We start from the raw sequence: 22,824 nt of genomic DNA on the forward strand, positions 1-22,824 counted from the left end.
ATCATTTTAAATGTTAGGAGTTTTTTCCCCCTGCAGTCTCTCTCATGAACACCTCGAAGAATACCCCATTCCTCTGTGTTGAGATGCTCTCAGGTTGCTTTTGCAGTTTACTTTGGGTAATTATCATCTGTTCTGCTGTGAAGCTGTGCAGAAGTCTGTACACGTCACACTTCATCCTGCTGTTTCTATTAGCAGTGAGATCATCATAAATCACCAGAGAGCCAGCTCCACTGCAGCCATACAGGCCCAGGCCATAACACCGCCTCCGCCATGTTAGACAGAGGATTTGGATGCATGCACTTTTCTCTCCATCATTCTGCTTCATCTTCATCCTGTTTTCATCTGTCCAAAGAGTTTTACCAGTACTAAATAATAAAAATAAAAAATATATAATGAAAAGAAGAACGATATAGAGAAAACCTTTCTTCACTTCTGTTTCTTTAAAAAAAGTGACAAAAATATGAGGTAGTGCTGAATTCCTGCCAAAATAGTGCACAGATTATTTTCCAAATACAGAAACAAAAACATCAGAAGATTAATTTAAACTCTTTATTAGTCAGCTGTGTGGAGACCAGTGTTGGGTAAGTTACTTTAAATTAGTAACTTAGTTACATTACTAGTTACTTCTATCAAAAGTAACTCAGTTACTTCAAGTTACTCATTACTTTCAAAGTAACTAGTTATTAGGAAAAAATAACTTTGGTTTTACTCAGAATTCTCTTGTTAATGTGTTGCTTCCGTAACTGGATACCAAGCAAGAGTGCCAGTCTTCTAGCTTGCTTACTTGCCACAAGTGCACTGTGCCACCTACCAATAGAAAGGAAAAGATAATGTGCATATTTCCACGAGAGAAATCCCACGCCTGGACCGTCGTTGTCCGCCGCCATGATTCTAGCACAGCGTCATGTGCACTTTTTACATCCAACACAAAAACTGCAGTCGTGGTGCTTTCGATTGTACTCAGAACTCGGGAATTCTGCCTTCTGAATAGGAAGATGTAGGCAACACCAGACTGCATACAGGGCTGGACTGTGACAAAAAATTGGCCCGGGCATTTTGACTGACCGGCCCACCATTATAGGAAAAATCATAAAGCCTTTGAATGAAAATAAACACTGTTGTGAGAGTGATGTACACTGTTTTGATGGTATATATGTATCAATCTATCAATCGTTTGTTGTAAGATTCAGATAATTATTTTTTAAAAGCTAGACATTTTAAATGAGAATAAGAAAGAAAAGTATGTCTTTGTGCCCCCCTTTCCCTGTTAATGCCCTACATGCCCCCCTGGCAAAACTTTGCTAGACCCGCCCCTGCACAGTTACCAGCTGTCAGCTACGTAAAAAAGGATCCTGGTGTTATTTGTCTCTCAGAAACAGTTCATAACTTCCCTTCAACTCATTCATGTCACCTAAAAGGTAAACCTGTTTCTCCATCACCTGTTCAGCTCTGATGATCCAGTAAGGACATCTCCTGGTTTCATCTTCATGTTTCCCTCTCACCAGATAACCAAACCATATCATGACCAGCAGCTTTTTTACAGCTGTGGCTCCAGCAAACATCAGCTGATACTAGAAAGTAATATTAAATAAATTCTAACAACAGCTGACCAAGCTTAAACGTGCTGCTGTTGTTTAGCGCGACATCCGCTGGTTTCCTCTTTCTGGCACAGAGTGGGAGATAAACAAACAAGAGAGAAAAGCCGATCAGCTGATCACTGATCAGTTTCATGATTGAAGTAGAAACGGGAGAGGGAGGGGAGAGAATGAGAGAAGAAGAGGCAGCTGTGCAGCAAAGACACAGAATAACTCCAGCTTTGTGTCTTTTTCATTGTAGCTGAAGTCCGGGACAAACTGTTCCTTTTCACCTCAATAAGAAACGCGTAATATTTTCTCTGAATACCAGACGATTCCGTTTTTTACGGGATGGTTGGCAATTAGAAACTCCGTCATGCTAGCTAGTACCCAGTACGAAAAAGTCAGCATAACGAAAATAATCTCCACCTAAACTTGGTTTATGTCTGACCCAGATAGACTGCAGACTCCTCTTGCCTCCCCTTTCCTTCATTCACCTGCTGGCCTCCAACACTTGCTAATGTTACTGAATCTGTGGAAGCTCCACGATAGCCACCACATGAAGTAACGAGTAACGACCCTATCTAAATCCCAGTAACGATTAACGCGTTCCTGATTTTGGCATAATAACTAGTTACCGTGCTCGTTACCACAATAATAACGTAGTTACTGTAACGCGTTAGTCCCAACACTGGTGGAGACAGAGCAAGGCGGTTGTTTCTCAAATCCATAACATGAAGTCTAACACTTTTATCTTCAGACTGAAACGCTGACCCATAAACATCAGGAAAAAGTTTTCAGAGCAGAGTGTGTCTGTGTTTTTAGGTTCTGTCTGTAAAAGTGTTGCTACTCTCACATTATCATGTATTTAATATTTTGGGGGATTGCTCTGAGTATTTGATGCGTGAGTGGAGGGGATTTTTTTTTTTTGACTGAGTTATAGATACTTAATATTAATGCAGAACATTTAAAAACAACAAGCTGACCAGAGGTGCCTTCAAGTCACAGCAGAGGGTATAAAAATAAACAGGACTCAGATAAAATATATTAAAAAGTTAAACTTAAATGAGAACAACAGATTAAAAATGCAGCAGGACGTATTAGACTGAAGTAAGAGTGAAGACTGAGGTCAAACAGCATAAAAACACGATTAAAATAAAAAGACTGGAAAAGAAATAAAAGGAATCAAATCAGAAATTAAATAAATATTCAAACTTCAGCTACAGGGAGTCAGGAAAGAATTAAAAGTTGATTTTCCTTCACACCAAATTGTAAACAGGGATACACAGGAGGGTCTGACTGATCTGATAAGGTTCAAAATGGGACAGGTTAGTCAAAATTCATCCATGCTGACCATGTCGACCCCTTCCAGAGTGAACCGATGAACATTTATCCAAAAGTTTGAGTCACAAAAGAAAAGATCAGAAGAGAAAAGCTGAATTCACGCTCATTAACGTGATGCTTCAGCAGAATGAAGGACAAAGCAAGCTTTTCTGGTAGAAGCCTAAAGCAACAGTGCTCACGGCTTTCTACCTCTGAGAGCATGACGCCAGGCCTCTCTGCTGTCACTCACGTCCTTCTTGCTCCTGCAGCCGGAGACCCGCTGGGTCAGTTCGCCATCGTGCAGGTGGACGAGGGCCAGTGGGGTTTGATTGTGAAGGAGAGTCTGGACCGAGAGGCCAGAGACAGATACGCCTTGAGAGTCACGGCCACCGATGGCAAGTTTGAGGCTCCCATCAGCGTGGACGTCCATGTGCTGGACATCAATGACAACAGCCCGCTGTGTGAGCAGGTGAGTACAGGTTACTTCAGCTCTGCAGTTAGATGCATGGAAGCCACTCAGAGTGAAAATGGTAAGGGGAAGTGGACGCTGGGCTGTTTTTGAACCTTTATTTTTTAAAGCGTTTGTTTTTCCTTTAAAGGTGCTTCTGGGAATATCTCCACAGTAAGAGTAAAGACAAAAGCTGCTGCTTCCTGTACAGGCTGTAAAGCCCCCGAGGCTAATTTATGAAACTGAGCTATTAAAAAAAAGATTAGTCTTGACTTCGTGTAACATTTAATATTAAAGATGGTTTCAGTATAAAGCCAGTATTTCTCCCTGTCTGTTTCCTCACAGTCATTACTAGAGTTTAATGGAGACAGATGCATGAAATGTTCACCATCATAGATCACGTATCATCCAGCAGCCAGGAGAAATATTTCTATCATAATAACATATTGTTTAACTGAAACCAGGTAAATAACATTTGCATGAATAATCTTTACTTAACAGTTAATAAAGTCCTTTTAAGTCTTTATAAGCCAGTTATAAAACTGGCTTTGACACAAAGTCTTCTTAAAACAAGACTTTATGGAGTATTGCATCATAAGCAGTTAATAAGTAAAAAATAATTTATTTATTACGCTTGGAAGGTTTGTGGTAGGTTTGTAACATGTATATTAAACAGTTAATTGTGACATAAATCCATCCATCCACCCCCTCCATGTATACATCCATCCATGCATCCACCCATCCATGTATACATCCATCCATGCATCCACCCCCTCCATGTATACATCCATCCATCCATCCATGTATACATCCATCCACCCATCCATGCATCCACCCATCCATGTATACATCCATCCACCCATCCATGCATCCACCCATCCATGTATACATCCATCCACCCATCAACCCATCCATCCATCCATGCATCCACCCATCCACTCACCCATCCATCATGCATACATCCACTTATACATACATCCATTCATCCACTTATCCATGTATACATCCATCCATCCATCGATGCATCCATCCATCGATACATCCATCCATCGATACATCCGTCAGTCCGTCTGTCCCTCCCTTCCTCCTTGTGCCATATGTTATGGTGTCAAAGTTCAGATGTAAGTAACAACTTACTTAACGTGACCTTTTTCTCAGCTCTGTAGGTGTGTTTCTGCTGCTTCCTGTTTTTTCTCTTTAATCCAACGCTGAGTAGCTTAACTGAAACCCACCCAGTAAATGCAGGCCTGATTATTGTTATTATCCTCCTGCTGCAGCTCGTGTACAAAGAGGTGGTGATGGAAAACTCGCCCTCCAGCGTGTTTGTGCTCAAGGTTTCAGCTTCCGATCCAGACGTGGGCACTAATGGCCAGATTTCCTACACACTCCACGGGCCAGATGCCGACAAGTTCCACCTGGAACACAGGACAGGTATGATGGTGTCTGTTTGACGTCAGTGCACGGCATCCCTGTCAGCGCGAGTTTGAGGGTGCAATAGCATGAACTGACATCCATCACCTGATATCTTCACCACCTGCTGAGACATCAGTCAATCTTTTGACCCACTCACAGGTCAAAAGCCGCTCTTGTCATATTGTGTGTAAAACTAGAGGTTGATTTTATACTTGAATATAGAAAAGTAACACGTGCATGGATTTCCAAAAGTTCAAAGCTGCTTTAGATTGAAAGTTGATTGTATCATGATGTGAAATTTGGGCACTTACAGCCCCAGACTGTACAGACTGTTCAAATCTTGTCCAAACAATCCTCCTCTAAGTGTCCACCTCGTGTGGATACTTAGATCATTTAAAATATATATATAATATAATAAAGAAATGAATGTTCTAAGTGGGGCTTTTAAAGTTCAGAAAAGCAAGAACACTACCACAGAAAGTTCTTGGTTGGGCTTGAAGGTAAATCAAAGCTCCTGAACTTCATGGAAGAGTCATTAGAAGAAAAGCTTTCCTCTGGAAGTCTGAACATCAGAAGGATCCCGGTGCCTTCGTGAAACATTTTCAAAAGAAAGTTTTTGTTAGAAAGACGTTTGGAGAACAAAGAGTACAGGATCTATGAAAAGAACTCCTCTCTGTGGGGGTGCATCAGGAAGAAATGGAAAGCCTCCATAAGTGGATGGCTCATAGCAGAGCACAGTGATCCTAAACACACCTTAGCATCCACTGCAGACTAAAAAAACACAACGGGCTCAACCCGAGGCCAAGCTGAAGGCATTAGGATTGAAAACCTAGACTTCAAAAGAGGCGCACCATAACGCCGTAAAGCCCATGAAGATGAGAATGTGCCCAAAAATCCTAAAGCAGGAATTCAAAGACTCTCCGTTCCCTGTAAAGTCTTTACAAGCTGTGATACCTGCAGCAAAATAGAATCCAAAATAATCAAAGAGACATGCTCACACCTTCACGGGAGCCAAACTTCAGCAAGGTGTGCATGAAACACTAAAACACCGATGGGGACAAGCTGGTGATGTGTTTAGGTTCCGCTGGAGTTTAGCATCCTGCCATTCACGCGACAAAACACCAAAAAGTTTTAACATTTGACTGAGTAATATAAGTTTATAATACTCGGGCCTAAAACTGTCACCTGTAAATGAGCAGCACCACAGTCACACGATGTTTGTGTCATGGCGATGAATAACGTGTGCGGCCTCTTTAAGCTGCTCGTTAGCGGAGGCCTGTCCTTCGTGGCTGGGGTATTTCCTGAATATTTTATTGCTTATCAAATGTTCATAAAGAACAGGAAATGCAGACACTTTTGTTTAGTGAGGCAAAGCAGTGAGACTTATCTGACTCCATGCAGACCAGTTGGACTTTGTCTTTTTGGAGGGAGTGACTATCAGTTTTAAGCAGGAAACACCATGCTCACCTGCTCACACCTCAAATATTAAAATAACACCTCACAATATTCATCTCAACACGCTACATCTGACCTGAAGATGACTGCTGATACTTTAATTATAAGACATACGTCATCATCTGCATGTGCATCACCAACGTGTGGAGATGTGTTGGCCTTGTTTTGGGGATGTTTGTGTTCCGCGGTTTGATGGTTGTGTGTCGTACACCTGTCCCAGGTGAGCTCTTCACGCTGGCCGTGCTGGACCGTGAGAGGAACGTGGAGTTCAACCTGGTGGCGAAGGCGACGGATGGCGGGGGTCGATCCTGTCAGGCCGACATCCTGCTGATGGTCCAGGACATGAACGACAACCCGCCCCGCTTCTCGTCCAGCCACTATGAGGTCACCGTGTTCGACAACACCACTGTCCGCACGCCGGTCGCTGTGGTGTATGCCAAGGACCCTGACACAGGTGAGCTGCTGCTGCTGAGTTTGACGTGTCGCTGTGGGTGCAGCGAAGGTGGAGTAACTAGACAAACTGAACACGGAGTTGTTTATGTCAGGTCCGAACATGTTGGGACAAACTCTTCATTCTGGTATCAGGTTAAAGCCTGATGCTCAGGCGTGCCTGTGTGTGTGTGTGTGTGTGTGTGTGTGTGTGTGTGTGTGTGTGTGTGTGTGTGTGTGTGTGTGTGTGTGTGTGTGTGTGGGTGGTTTGACTGATCCCAAACATAATAAAGGCAAAGCCGTCCATGAAACACCCACCTGAAGTTCACCTTTGCTGTGTTGTTCCAGCTGTGATGGGAATTATCTGCATCACGTAGCTTTTAACCTTTGACCCCTGCAGCATGAGCACCTCACTCATTTTACATTTTTAGCTTCAGTTATAGCTGACTCTTTCTAAAAACATTGCGCTCTAAAACAAAGAATCCTAATTAATCTGTTTTCATTAGAGTCTGCATTTCAAACCTGAACTTTCACCCTTTAGATTTTTACTGCCACATTTCTGCTTTTAAACATGACATCAGAGCTGCCGCGCTTCCTGCAGTCGGTCGCGTGTCTGCGTGTCCTCATTAATGTGTGAAAATATGTGGGTGTGCCTTAATGACAAAGCAAAACCAAAGGCCACTACAAAAGCAGCTAAAAATAATGTCAGCCATAAAAGCCGTTTAACTTGGCTTTGGTGTCACATTTGGACGTCTGTTATTATTTCATGCAGTGTGGGTAGTCCTGAATTACTGTAAACACTGCCTTTTTTATGTACAGGTGTTGCTTTACCTTTTTAAAATGACAATTAAATCTAGAGAAAACTTTAATAAGACACTTTAATGATAAAAAGTAGTTTTATATGCAGTTTTTGTAGTTATTTTAAGGAAAGCCAACGTCTGTGTGAGAGCTCTGATCAGTGTCTGTGGGGTGGGGGGTTTCGGGGGATGGAGGGCAAACACGCCTCTGCTTTGATGTGTAATTTGTGAGTGTAGCGGGAAAAGGTTGGACATGAAACGAAAGACGCTTATTTTTCAGAACCAGCTGCAGGCTGATGGCTCGGTGACGTCATCAGAGTTTCTTAAACATTTAAAGTGTGAACGCATATTCATGCATCACTTAAAACTTTAATGGCATTTCTGCATTGACGCTGCTGTTTACGAGTCGCACGCAAAAGTTTGTCACAAAAGTTTCACTGCTTTTTATTTCCAACACGTAAATATAAAAGAAATACAAAATAACATAGTAACATTAGTAATATCTCTGTGTGAACAGTTACACACGTATGAATACAGAAACACTTTTTGCATCTTTAGATTCATCGCAGCCTTAAACTGTAGGCCCACTGGTGTCCATCTCACACAATATTCAGAATACTTTCTGGCAACAAATGAATGAACTTCAGACATCAGCTGTGCTTTTTTCAGCTCTACAAAATCCAAGAGTTACAGAGTTTATCTTGAACACGAGTAAAGACTCTTTCTTTGTTAAACCTTCTATTTGTATTTTTTTTCCCAAATACCACAAATTTGGTCTTCTTCATGAGGATTTACTTTTGTCAAACCGTTTTTAAATATTATTCATTTCAAAAATCTGTTAATGCTACACTTGTAGGCCGCTTGCTCTAAATCCCGATAAGAAGAGTAAGAAGCAGCCAGTGTTTCACATTGGTTGGTATTATTTGTGCAGAGGTGGAGCTGCGTGTTCACTTCTGTCTTTGTGGTTTCCTTTGTGCTGCTCCTCCTTCCTGTGATTCATGTAAAGCCCGGGGTTTTGTAATCAGCACACGTATCGCTGATGTACCCCAGCCCTCTCTTACTGAGGCGAGCGGCCACACTTTGCTGCAGATTGCCAGTGCAGTTGTAAACACCTTATTAATTAGTTTGAGTGCTGCATGGGTGAAGTCACATTAAAGAAAAGAGCTCGGTTTGTGCAGGTGTGTGTGGTTTTCGATGTGTCATTCAAATGGTGGATCACAGTGGGACTGCACACACACATTAGTTTGTACAAAGGTGGACAGATTCAGACAGGTAGGACACACACAGCCCCAACAGGCTGGCCACGCCTTCAGATGTGCAGCGGCATGTCCTCTTTCTCAGTGCTGACGACTTTCTCACAGATGCCAGTGACTCACACTCATGTTTCCATTTTTTAATGCTTTATTTGCCAGATAAATGGATAAAACCACTTCAGCACGCAGAGAAAAAACTGCAGGCATCAAAACAGAGATGTGGAGTCACATGTGACGGTGAAACTGTGCAGCAGAGCTCGAGCAGCAGACAGAAAATAACCGTAGTTGAAGTGCTAATCCTCTGAAAAACCAACACAAAGTGTTTGACCTTTACCCGTAGTGACATCTTTAGGCTGCTTAGTCTGTTCAGCAGGAGATCAGACAACGAATAAAAAGAGTGAGAAAAATAGAGGCGTTATTTCACGAGCTCTGCGGGAATCTGAATGTTCTTCTTATTGCTCTGGAGTTAGTGGTTAACGAGCCTCCTCATGGGGAGGGTCATTTTTATCATCAGTGGTTTTCATTAGAAACACACATGCTGGGCTTTTCACCCACACACTCCCACTGTAAATGTGTAACTGTGCAGAAACAGTGGGATCTCCTGGATGCTTCGTGTTTTTTCATGTTTACAGCCCGGAGAGTTCAAAGCGTGCGCTGATTATTCTTTCTTTTGATTCTTTTAATTGGCGCTATGTGGAAATCCAGATGTGGCTTAGATAACAGTTTCTTGACTAATTCATATTTTTCTGTTTGGATAAAAGGATCAGTCACACCCAACAAACCAAAGTAATAACCTGACTCTGGATGGCCTCCAGTTACACTCTCGAAACAATTTTGGATAACTCAAAACAAACATGTTGGACTTTCATCTCTGCAAAATCAAAGTCCCGTCATCCGGGGTTTCACAAACTTCCTGAAACACCTTCAGTGGATCCAAAACACCTGAACTCAAGGGGAGAACAGCTTCTGTTCATTGGCTCAGGGCCTCATTTACTGTCAGCCAATCACAGCTGGGATCGGCTGACAGTAAAATGGAGACGTATTTGTTTCTTGATGACCTGAGTATATTTATTTATATAGTTACATTTATTTATATTAACATATTGATTAAAGCCGTCTGCTTATACAGTCTGTCTCTATAAGAGATTTCACTGCTTTAGTCTTTATGATTCTAACCTGAGCAGGATAAGGTCGCTATTAAAAGTGATGACCTGATGCAGAGAAGCAGGTGAGACATCCTCACACACCTTACCTGTCCGTGTTCCTGTGCTCAGGTATAAACTCCGAGGTGAAGTACTCCCTCCTGTCCGGCGATGACGGCTACTTCTCTCTGGACGAGTTTTCGGGGATCCTACGGCTGGAACGACCTCTGAACCCTGAAACTCCGACCACATTCGAGCTAAAGGTGAAGGCCACCGACCGCGGCCTGCCTCGTCACCTCCACTCTGTTGCCACGGTGACAGTGGATGTGGTCTCTCTGGACGACTACCAGCCCGTCTTCATGAGCTCCGAGTACACCGCCCAGCTCCCAGAGTCCTCGGCGGTCGGGTCGGAGGTGCTGAGCGTGTCTGCGCTCACCAGAGACAGCAGCTCCCCGGATCCCATCGTGTACCGTATCATCTCTGGGAACGAGGACGGCCGCTTCCAGCTGGACTCACGAACAGGTCAGAACAGCTGATTACACGAAACACTCGGCGTTTCATTATTGCGCTTAGGCAATAGTGAATAGTGGAATTGTAAAGCGCTTTGAGGGTATCGAAAAGCGCTATATAAATGCAATCCATTATTATTTTTATTATTATTATTAGGCGTACAGGTACAGGTGAGCTTTACACCTGAGCGGCATTTACCCGGCCCCCCAGAAACAAGCCACATATCAAATAATAACAACAACAACAACAACAACAACAACAACAACAACAACAACAATAATAATAGTTGTTATTATTCTTATTATATAGGTCCTTTCAGCTGGAGAAAAGAAAACAGCAGCAGAAATAATGAGTGAGGGTTAGTCAGCTGAAAACAGACAAGCCAAAACAAAGGGCTGAAAGATGCTAAACCAAATATCAGGTGACCACTCGCTAACAGTAAATATAGACACAAAAAGGATTTCAGAATAAAAGCACAAAGAGAAAATGGGACCGTTGGTTGAGATTCATTTATTGTGACAGAGTTTTCTCCACTTTTGTTACTTTACAACAAAACGATATACAACTTTTATTGCTATGGGTGACTAGAGGCTCACTAATTAGCTGAGTATTTAAATTCATGACAACGGTAATATTTCCTCTGCATTAATATTCAGGTAAAGGAAATGCTTTGGGCTCAGTCTGAATTTAAACAGTTTAATCATTTTGGACAAATAATCACAAGGTTTAAGTTTTTCTACCTGCAGATGTTTTTAAAAAGGATTAAGACTGTTGCCTTGGTGCAGAGAGGCTTTATTAATGCTGCAGATGGTGCAGCGAGCGCTCGCGAGCTTCGCCCTCTGCTGGGTTTAACAGTCGGACTGAACTGCAGTGTGGGACTCACAGCTCGTTGCCAATAAATCATTAAAGGCCAGAAGAGGTGCACTCATCTGTTTATTTTGAAAAGCCAAGACAAGACGATCAGAATCTCAACTAGATGGGATTCACTGAGATTGCAGGTTATTTTTGGTTCGTATGACACTTTAAAGCTGAAATGGAAAAGTGTGAAACTGTTGCCTCGGCCTGCACACCAGAGCAAAGAGACCAGCGAGCAGCACCACAGTTCCAGCAGTTTAGCGATTTCACTGATCGATGCAGCCTCTGCAACAACGCAGGTCACTAACTCACATGTCTTTACTTATTCTCAGTTTGAAGCGCTGTCAGCCTGCAGCACACACTCACGCTTGCATGAGTGTGTGACGGTCCTTCATGCAGCTGCTCTCTGGACAGCAGAAATAGTTCTGTGTGTCGTCCCGTTAGGATTGTTTTTTTTTTTTAACAGCCGGCTGACACTAGTTTCATATTTACCCAGCATACAGGATGTGAGAATATGATTGGTCAGCGTAGTTATTTTTAGTTTGGTGAACTTTGAGCTGGTCGATGCTATGTCAGTGAAGAATTCCAGGCGAGCGGGTTGTGTTTGACCTGAATCGTGTGTTTTATGAATGGATCCTTCCCCCTGCAGAAGAGGGAGTGCTGTTTGTGTGTCGGAAGCTCGCACGCCTCCGGCGGGAATCGCCAACAGGAAGAGTTCAGCTTTCTGTCTGAGATGATTCACAAACAGCAGAAGCTCCAGTTTCTCCTGTTTTTCTCAAAGTTAATTTCCAATCAATACTCATCCATCCACAGCACGATTAGAGATGAGTGACTCACTGGCTTGTGGATAATTTATGATTTGAGTTTTTTGATGTCTGCAGAATGATTCAGAATTGAATCAATTATTGATCCTGTGCATCATCCGTAAACATCTCCGAGCATATTGTGGAGTACGCTGTCGTAAATAGTAAATCTCCCTCCGGCCTCTGATCAAATCAGGGGCGATTTTAGCCCATTTTTTTAGCCCATTTTTGGGGGTGCTTCAGCATACAGTACATAATTGAGATGGAACATTTTAACAACAAAAGTATAGATAACCCCTCCCCCCTCCCAAAGTGGTTTGTTCCTGCTCTCCCCTGCTCGGGCTCTAGCGCCGTTGCTGCCAGAGCGATGGTGGCTGAGACGCAGCGGAGCAGAGGTGTAAGTGTCTGGCTTAAAACAGGACATGTTAGCTGCATTTAACCTTCAGTTACTCTTTATATAGTTAGGTAGGAGTCAGGCCATGTTTCTTTTTAGCTGAAAAATATTACACCAGGTAACCTGCAGTGTTGAAAACGTGTTTTCCGACTGTGTTTGCTACCCTACAATCCGTCCTGCTCTGTAGTAAAATCAGCAACGTTTGACCGTCCTGTTGCTCCCATTTAAATGTATGCAGCCTATTTAAAATGTAAAACGTAACATTGTCCGCAGCCTACTGTTGTTACCACCGTCCTGTTTCAAATGTAATGAGAGAAACTGGTTATTTTGTCATATGTGCCGATATTGAACCCAAGGTACTAACTAGCTAACTGACTGGATGCCCATTAACCTTATAACTCCTGTTGTGTGTGTGTGTTTGTTTGTGTATAGAGAGACAGCCAGGTTCATAATGGATATGAGGTAGTTTTTTCAAAAAAAGGAGCCACATTCAGGTAAAAGTGTAAAATCAAATGATTCATCAATAAAGGATAATGTTGGATCAGTGTTTCAATATTTATATCCTTTATTAGATGTACATGTGGTTTGTTTATTTGCCTTTTGGTTAAAAGTAAACTGAGATAGGACTTTTTTTATTAGTGATCTTAATAGTATTTTTTAATCTAATTGAATACAATCTATTTGTGTATGATTGTCAGTCCAAAGAGGGAGAGAGGAAAGAGGAGAACATGAGGAGAAAGTACAAGGTCAGGAAGAACCAGGTAAGAAAACAGACAGGGAGTACTAACAGGCACAACAGAAACTGTTAAACTGGCAAAGAAAAACTAATTTTACTCGTACAATCTGGAAGTTGTGTTCTCCCTATGTTAAAGCTGCTATACACAGTCTGCAAAACAAACTGGGTTGTCAGCCCTGGCACTGCATTACCATATTGAGCTTCATTCAGAGGAAGTCACGGTTGCCAGAGACTTTTTGAAGCTCAAGAGTGAGGCTGGTGCCATCCCAGATATGTTAACATTGTACAATCTTCTGGATAATCAGATCTTCCCCAAACTGAAAACTGTTATTCAGGTTGTCCTAACAAACCCAGTTAGCAGCTGGAGCTGTGAGAGGTCTTTTAGTGTCTTGAGTCAGCTCCATACCTGGCTGAGAAGGACCATGGGTCAAAGCAGACTCCAGCACCTGGCTGTGATGTCAGTTGAGAAAGAGATGCTTGAGAGACTTGAACACCAAAATGTGATAGAAAGATTTGCCAACCTCAAGCTGAGGCGACAGAGGATAAAAGAAAAGATCTGCAGAGCCATAGTAGTATCTGCAGTAAAGATCTTTTCATACATTGCATACATTGTACCAGAGGCTAAGGTGTCTCAGTTTTTTTACATTTTTTAATAATATTTTGTACATTTCAAGGACTCTTCTATTTTTGGAGTGTATTTTTATGTATCTGTATTGTATTATAATACACTAAAAGTGAATCTCTGTCCAAAAAATGCACTCAGCTTACTTTTTACTCACAGTGAGCATCATTCATTATTATCCCGCAGTAATTAAGGTTAGGAAACTGCGATCGTGGCTCAAAGAGTTGGCAGTTCGTCTTGTAACCGGCAGGTTGTCGGTTCGAGCCCTGGCTCGGACGGTCTCGGTCGTTGTGTCCTTGGGCAAGACACTTCACCTGCCGCCTACTGGTGAGGGGCCGATGGCGCGATATGGCAGCCTCGCTTCTGTCACCAACTGTAGCTGCCTCCACCAGTGAGTGAATGAATAGTGGAATTGTAAAGCACTTTGAGGGCCCCGCAAAGCGCTATATAAATGCAATCCATTATTAGTATATGTATTTTTTAAAAATTCCAATCCATTCTTCTTTTGCAGCATTTAAATAACCTTGATCAGATTTGATGGTTTTGTTACAGACTTTTCAAAAAAGTGTTTTGCTTTTCTTTCACAAATGTGGGGATTAAATTGTGTTAAAATGTACAAAACAGTGATGTCATGTTTTGTGACGAGGACCCAGGCACAGAGAGACTTGATGAATTTAAGAATCTTATGATTTAATAAAGAAATTTGCAGACTTGCACAGAGATGGTAAAATTGTGATGACTGATAATGGAGATGAAGACAACAGAGGACGAGGACAGGGAGGACCAGGGGTTTAAATGCACCAAGGGGACAGTCAGAGGGAACTCGGGACAACGGGAGACATTTAAGGATACAGGGACTGACAGAGACAGGGAAGAAGTCTCATCGTGATGAGGAAAGTTTACCTTGCCTGGATGGGCAGCTCTCTGGGTGCTCAGCACCCCAAAGCTCTGATCCTAGAATCGCCCCTGGATCAAATGCTGTTTGTCACACACCGGACACACAGCACTTTTTCTCTCTTACTGCAGCTCTGTACTGTGAGCCAGAGCGCACAAATCTCTGCGAGCTGTGTAAGCTCCAGAACCAAAAGACAGCGCCATCACACAAATGAGGAAAACCTCAGTGACGTGTCACTTCACGCTTCTGCTCAGGCAAAAACACAACGTCAAGCTGGAAACAAAAGTCTTCCATGCATCATCGTTTCAGTTATAGGATTTGAGATGAACAGTTTATAGCATCACAGTTTGATTCTTGGGCTGGATTAGAGCAGCTTCACATGAGTCACAGTTCAAAATAATCCTTCTTTTTCTCGCACTGGACCTCAGTTCATCCTCTGTCTGAAACAAGCTGTTTAAGCCCTTGAAGCTGGCTTTGTTCTGATTGGCTGACCATTATAAACAGACAGTCTAACAGCTTCCTCTCTGTGATGTAATCCTAATCTAAAGAGTGTTTAGAGCACTCAGGCTTCCCTGGCAGTATGGGGAGGTGATGGGGGAGAGGGAGGGCTTTGCTGCTCAGGGCCCAGATGATAAGTGAAAGAAAATGGATGAATGGATCTATTGGTCTTTATTTTCTTTATTTTCTTGTACTTTTGTCTTGTTTGCCTGACTTTTAGGATTTCTAGGGCCTCCTCCACCTTCTGATAAATATATGAGTTGACTCTGCCCTCCATGGAGACACTCGTGATCAGCATCTTTTGATGCTTCGTGGCCGAGTTGTTGGGGGGTTGTTGGGACCAGAATGAAGACTCTACTGAGCTTGAAGCTGAGCTTGCTGCTTCCAACAGTGCGAGAAAAGCTGCTGTAGAAAACCCCGATGATCCGAGCTGCCTTTAACCTGATTCCGGATGATCCAAGAATTTTCCAGAGGCTTTAATGTTTAGCAGCGTTTGTCTTTCAGGGCTGTGCTCAGTAATGTGGGTGGAGATCTGAAACCAAGCTTCGAGGCGGGCTGCTCTGTTAGTGTTCCGCACATTTCCTCTTAGACTTTATGTCTTTTTTAGTAGTTGTTGGGAAACATTACCATGCACTGAAAGTTAGTTAATGGCACAGAATTGCAGCGGTGACACAAAGGGAGGAAAAAAATAGTAAATCTGCAGAGTAAAAAGTGAAATCGCGGACTTCCTGCCAAGTTTGTAAAATGTGTTTCTGTTACTTCACTGAACGTTACTGATCTTTCACAGGCTGCGAACTTGAGGAATGTGTGAGCTGAAAACGCTCCAAAATCCCTCCTTTGACATTTGCCGGTAATGCGCCATTACGCCCAGAGGTCATTTGTGTCACCAAATCATGTGGGTGAGATCAGAGATGTTAATGAAGAGGGAGACGCACCGTGGCAGCTTCCAGTGAAACGAGTCGTGAATGACAGGACTCGTCAAAAGCAAGCTAGCCTGGACTTGATGTCTTGGCTCTCTGATTATTTTCTTTGAGCCCACACACACCAGCGCACATTAGCGCAGATGTGAATCAACCCGTCAGGAGCTGCTGTCACGCTCTCACATTCTTCATGGTTTTTCTGCTTTTTGCTGTGAATAAAATTCATAATTGTAAAGATTTCATTTTTCACAAAGAAGCTTGGTTTATTTTATTAAAGTCATCAGTTTAAGCTTTTAAATCACGGGTGTCAAACATTTGTCCCGGGGACCAGTGCCGGCCCCTGAGAGGTGCAGCTTTGGTCCCGTGGAGGGTCAGTGTGGATGGAGGGTTGAACTGAAAATGAGCTCTTCATTTAGGGTTGAGTCCAAAGAGGGCAAAACTATGACTCACTGGGAGACTAACTGGAATTATAAGAAACCCACAGTGAGGCTGAGAAACACTAAAAAGGTTATCAGGGAAGTGTAAGCAGCTGGGCAGAATGAGACACCGAACACGACACGGGGGAAACAAAAACAGACGCAAAGCACAAGGAACAGCTTTCAAAATAAAACAGGAAGTGAGGTCCGAGATAAAGGATGTGGTGTAGGAGCAGAGTGGGTGTGAGGAGCGTTAAAAATGTGTCCAAACTCCTGGAGTCGGTTGGTCACACAGGGACTAAATACATACAGACTTTGTGGGGCCGCTTGTGGCTCATGGTGCACACTGAATCGTGGGAAGTCGAGCTCACAAAGCAACCTTCTGATTAGCAGGCCGCCTGCTCTGAGCCACCAGATACAACAGATCAACAGTGAGGAGAGTGAGGGCTCCATCCAGGTGATGTGACCCAGTTACCTGCACCACTTAATTAAAATTGAAAGAGATGTAAAAAGGTTGAGTCCAGTTTACTTTATCTGCCTTTTGGCAGCGCCATTAAAAAGGCCTATCATCCCCAGTTTCTGATTGGTCGAAGGGCTTCATCAAAACAGTAATTATGAAAGAATTCATGTGCCGGTTTCGGTCTTGTACCCACTTGTGAGCGTTTCCCTGTAATGTGTTTGTAACTGCACAGTGTGCGTGCCTCCGCAAACCCTCAGAAATATGAGCAGTGTTTGATCTAATGTACGAGGTGTTCACTTCTCCACTATCAGCTACGATCAGCGCTCTTAAGCAAGGCATTCAGCTTATTGCTTTAACACATTGGCTGCAGAGCTGCTGAGTGGTGATAAAAGCTGTGCAGTGGACTTACTGTCCAGGTGAGAATGCACAGAGGCGTGTCACATGATACCATACACAGAAGGAGGGAAGTTTGTACTGCAGGGAAAGAGGAAGGAAGCGAGGGCACTCTGATTTACTGAGCTCAACTCTTCTCTCCTGTCCCGTGTCTCCTGCTTCTCGAGGCGAGGATGGAATTTTGAGCAAATTTAGCACCAGTGTCGGAGCACGTGATCAAACCAGCCGTTTCCCTTCATGCAGGCCTCGTGACTCTCGTGGCCCCGCTGGATTTTGAGGTTTCCCGGGAGTACTACCTGTCTGTGGAGGGGAGCCGTGGGAAGTCGCCACTCAGTGACATCGCCACGGTCATCATTAACGTGACAGACGTGAACGACAACCCGCCGGTGTTTGGGCGCAGTGACTACAGTGCCGAGGTGTTGGAGGATCTATCACCTGGGCGCCTAGTGATGAAGGTGAGAGGTGTGACTCACACGAGGTCGGTCGTTGTTCTGTATGGAGTCCGCATGCTGGGTTTATGTAGCACATGCTCAAGCTTTTAATTAACAATGTTCCCCAGGTCGTACACAGAGACGCACTGACAGCTTCACAGCTGAGGGGCAATCTGCATGTATTTAGTGCTCATGCAAGCTGATGATCTCATAACACGTGCTAATGTAAAGAAAACAAGTGATGAAAAACATCATTCACACACATTAATAACAGCACGGGAGGAGCACGCACACACATGCAGTTGTTCAGCAGCACGTCAGCGTCATCCTTTCAGGCCAGCAGCAGAGATAACACAGCTCACCGCCTCCCGACGGTCACAGCTGGGCTGCGTGATTCTCTCCTCCTCGTTTTTCTTGTCATTTGTTCCCACGTCGTCAGGCTCACCTTTAAATAACGAGACAGAGGTTCTGGTAGCGGAATGAAAGGATTCGTTAGTTGCAGTCACAGAGGAGGAGAAGTCGGGCGGGACAACTTCAAAACACGGCATTATTCATTTTCAGTCTTTTTTTAATCTATTATCAAGTTTTGACTTTTAATAATAATGTTACAGTCGAACCAACCCAGATTAACTGGATGACTCATTGAAGTTATTATGTTAGAGAGAACAAAAGTATGATAATGATACTGAAGCTGAAGAGGCAAAAATCCAAGTCCAATCTAATCCTCATTTAAATGAAGGTGAGAACGAGTGCGCTGTTGTGAGGAAGATGCACGCTGTGCGGACGCAGCTGCTGAAAGCTTGAGAGGCTGGATGTGAAGAGTCCTCCAGCCAAGGAGCCACATTCAGACCTTCGCACAGAGCTCAGCTCTCCGTGACCTTTGACCCACTCGCAACTCAATTTGTCGGTGTGTCGTGGGGATGTTTTGTGTGACCCCTGACCTCCAAAGAGGTAGGCGCAGTTATTCCTCTCCCGATTTTCATCCTTGCTTTTTCTCCATGTCCAGGTAACTGCCACAGATGAGGATGGCCCAGTCAATAACCTGCTGCGCTACTCGATTGTGAGCGGCGACCTTCTGCAACAGTTCTCCGTCGACGCTCGCAGCGGTGACATCACTGTCCGCACTGCGCTGGACAGAGAGGAGGTGAGCGTGCTCAGGAGCAATGTGAGCTGCGTCGCACTAAAGAAGCAGCAGGTCACGTGAAAACTCTCTCCTCATCTGCAGATCCCTCACTACTCCCTAACGGTGCAGGCAGCAGACGAAGGCAGCCCACCTCTGTCCTCGGCCGTCCTCGTCGCCGTCACCGTCAACGACGTCAACGACAACCCGCCCGTCTTCTCTCAGGTCAACCACAGTCTGCTGCTGCAGGTACAACGACCCGAGCGTCACCCACCCAGGCTGGAAGCCTTTATTCATTTAAAATATTAATGTTATTATTATGCTGACAGATATTCCCCAGATTCCAACTCGTGTTCCTGCTGCTGTTCGAGTTGACCTAGAAAACAAGCTTTAAAATGAGCTGCAATGAGCCCAATACACCACATTTGAGGGGTAATGAGAGAGTCTCACCATGTTCTGTAAATATTCAGACTTTATATTCTCAGGTCAAAGGTTTGCTTCTTAAGTAGTGATTTTAATCTCGGAGAAGTTCTCCGCTGTTTTATCCCTTATGTGTAACTTTCTAAGAAAAACATCCCCATTTTTTTTGTACATTTGTTGTTTTTTGATCCAAGCTCAGTGGTCCATATATTCCCCCGCCTCATGCCCAGGTTTATAATCACTCTGTCACCCTGCAGATATGTAATGTGGCTCTGCAGCTTTAAAAAGACACAATCATGACTGCACCACACGCCTGCGTCAGGAAAAAGAGAGTTATGTCGAGGGAAAGAAATACGTGTGTGTACCCAGAACCGGCCAGAATGAATCACCTGTCATTAATAAGCTCGGCTGTCCTCAGGGAGGGCGCCACAGTTACAGTCCTGTGTGACTTTTGACACCTGTGGATAAACACAGACAGAGACAAGCGGTTAAGGCGTCCCCGTAAAGCAGCTGCTCGGCCTAACAAGGTGATAATGGAGACAGATGACCTGATGGCTGCAGGTAATTAAAGAGAGCTCACTACAGGTGACCGTTTATCCACCTGTCAGTACTCTCTGTGACAGGTGGATATATGCTGCTCCGTCATCAGAGCGGTTTCTGAGCTTTCAGGGATCAAAGCGGCAGAAAGACGTCAGCGTTTCGCTCTCACCTGAAACTCCTAATTACGTTGCAAAGTCAAAGCTTTCGCTCCAGTGTGTATTTTTGGATGCTTCATTGGGATGTGGATGCCCACATGCCTGCGTGCGTGGACATGAATTCACGCTGCTGGCAGTCCCATCGCAGCGCCTCACTGACAGTTACTTTTTCCCCCGCCAGCTCGCAAACTTCCATCGAGTCACTGATCCAGGACCGAAACACTGCCAAACCCAGTGTGAGGACAAATCCGGACTCTGGGTTATCGTCCCATCTGCCGACAGCTCCGCAGCCAGCTCTGCCTGATGAAGAAACTCAGAAAGAATGCAGCTTTAAGATAATTGCACGTTCCACCTGCACATTGGTCTCGCTATCATGAAGCTGAGCTTCGTCTCTCCTGCGTCCTGTGAGGCGTGCTGTAGTTGGAAGTTTAAAGGTCCTCTCTCGGAGGTGTTGCACATTTTAGTCCATTAACTCTGATGCATCCTCTCCCAAAGCACGCCGCATGTTTTTAGATTGATAACCTATTTTTCCAGGAAGCTCTGGTTTCTATTAATTCCCTACAATATGAAAATCAGCATGCAAAGCCTCTTAAATTAGTTGAGATAGTAGGTAATCCATCACAGCAAACAGCTGAAGGTCTTCATTATTTTCTGGCACAGTCAGTGGAAACAGGAGGGAGTCACTCTACAAACAGCTTCCATGAAACGACGCCGAAGTGTCTCTGAGCTGTACAGACATGCCAGCTGTTCTTTAAATGACCAGTAAACACGGATGGAGTGCTAAACAGGAAGAGTGTGATCAGTGTGGCTCTGTCCAGCACACATAAGATATTTGACATCCATCCATCCACCCACCACGCTATCAATCCACCAATTCATTCAATCATTCATTTATCCATCCATCTATCCATCCATTCACCCACCAGCAGAGATGGGCAGTAACGCGTTACTTGTAACGTGTAATCTGATTACTTTTTTCAGGTAACGAGTAAAGTAAGGGATTACTATTGCAAAAACGGTAATTAGATTACCGTTACTTTCCCGTAGGAACGCTGCGTTACTGCGTTACTAAAACCGTGATTTCTTTTTTGCGAGAACATCTCATGACAGTGACGTAAGCGAGTGCGACGTTCGTGACAACAGCTGTGTGCAGATCAACAATGGATCATATATCGAATCAGAACCAGAATCAGAAAGGGTTTTATTGCCAAATGTTGAGCGGGTTTACAACATTAGGAAATTGCTTCAGTGCAAACATACTGTTATAAATACTGTTATAAATTAAGCTTAAATAGACATGAAAATAAAAATGAGAATAAGAATTAAAAGTGCTAAGTAGATAGAAGGATAGAAAGATATATACATGATATATACATGTATGAATGCGGGAGAGAGTATGAGCGTGCAGCGTTTAAAGTGTGGAAGCACTGACCTTACTTTGAGTTTGATTCCATAAAAAGTGACAAAAACATTAGCGTCCGTTGTGCGTGGGAAGAAAACTTCTTTTTACAGCGAAAAAAACCCCTAAACTTCCAAGCAAATACCGAGTGCGCAACGACGTAATGGGAAACTCACAGAGAAACTCGCGGATTCTTCCACTGACCGCTGCCGCACACCTGCACCAGAGCACACCTCCGCCTACCCTACTACTGCTTTACAGGTGAAAATAGAGCAACAGGACCGCTAGTCTTTGACTTTATTTATTTTCTGCTGTGTTTTTTACTTGCATCTATGTGAAAGAGTGAGTGTAAACACACACAAAAAAATATTTTAGAATTTTTGGAATGTGCAGAAAATAGGTTTAAATATTAAACAAATTTCTTCTAGTCAGAGAATGTTGCAGATAATTTAATTTTTGCTTGATGCATAAAGTTAAAACTAATAAAACAAGTTTTAAAAAGAGACTTTTCCATTTGATTACATTTTGTATGATGGATTATGCAGAAAAAGTAGAATTGGGCTGAAAGATCTATCGCTTTATCACCTATTCAGGTTGCAAATCGTGTTTTTAAAAAGTAACTAAGTAACTAAGTAATTAATTACTTTTGAAAATAAGTAATCAGTAAAGTAACGGGATTACTTTTTGGGGGGAGTAATCTGTAATTAGTTACTGATTACTTTTTTCAAGTAACTTGACCAACACTGCCCACCAGTCACTGAGCCTAAACAGGCCAGTGTGAGTGAAATGGATGTGAGCCGAGTGTGTTTGAGTATAATCAATGCTTCACATGTTCCTGCAGACAGAACATTTCTAACTGTCAGATTAAATCCTGCAGAATGAGCTGGATGACGTTGCAGTGTATCTCCCATCACATGCTTGATGTCATGAAATAGGCAGAGCAACTATACAGGCAGTGTTGCATGTGAATGTTTTAACATGAGGTAGAACATACAAAATCTCTGGTTAATGGGAGCTCTGAGGTCGATGTTGGAGCTCTGTGGTGCTGGGATAACGAGAACATCCTTAGAAGCACAAAACTGAATAAAAATGTGTCCCGCAGGAGGGCGAGGCGGTTGGCAGCAGCATCCTCCAGCTGGTGGTGACGGACAAAGACACCCCAAGGAACGGCCCGCCTTTCTCCTTCCACATTGTCAGCGGGAACGAGGACCGCCGTTTCCATGTGGACCAGGGCGGCCTGCTGTCGCTCTCTGCTCCGCTCAGGAAGAAGGTGAAAGCTCACCATCAGCTCAAGATACAGGTGAGAAGCTCTTGTCTTTCTCTCACAAACTCTCACTGCAGGAAAGACATCTTAGAAAGTTTGTCTCAGCTTTGGAAGTGCTGAGCGTCGCTCCCGGCCTCAGCCACTGTGCTGTCCAGAGAG

The 22,824-nt window shown here is 43.6% G+C and overlaps 1 protein-coding gene across 1 annotated transcript in view; it reads left to right on the forward strand.

The window, feature by feature from the left end:
• Window positions 1-22,824, forward strand: part of fat2 (FAT atypical cadherin 2) — a 93,278-nt gene that overhangs the window by 47,823 nt on the left and 22,631 nt on the right. Inside the window, exons 13-20 of the mRNA XM_004552067.1 lie at window positions 3,167-3,366; window positions 4,623-4,776; window positions 6,434-6,667; window positions 9,967-10,356; window positions 17,580-17,791; window positions 18,774-18,911; window positions 18,993-19,136; window positions 22,504-22,701. Coding sequence (XP_004552124.1) covers window positions 3,167-3,366; window positions 4,623-4,776; window positions 6,434-6,667; window positions 9,967-10,356; window positions 17,580-17,791; window positions 18,774-18,911; window positions 18,993-19,136; window positions 22,504-22,701 — 1,670 coding nt within the window. The remainder of the gene's footprint in view (window positions 1-3,166; window positions 3,367-4,622; window positions 4,777-6,433; window positions 6,668-9,966; window positions 10,357-17,579; window positions 17,792-18,773; window positions 18,912-18,992; window positions 19,137-22,503; window positions 22,702-22,824) is intronic.

This window comes from Maylandia zebra, linkage group LG2 (assembly GCF_041146795.1).
Source record: "Maylandia zebra isolate NMK-2024a linkage group LG2, Mzebra_GT3a, whole genome shotgun sequence".
Classification (NCBI taxonomy): domain Eukaryota; kingdom Metazoa; phylum Chordata; class Actinopteri; order Cichliformes; family Cichlidae; genus Maylandia; species Maylandia zebra.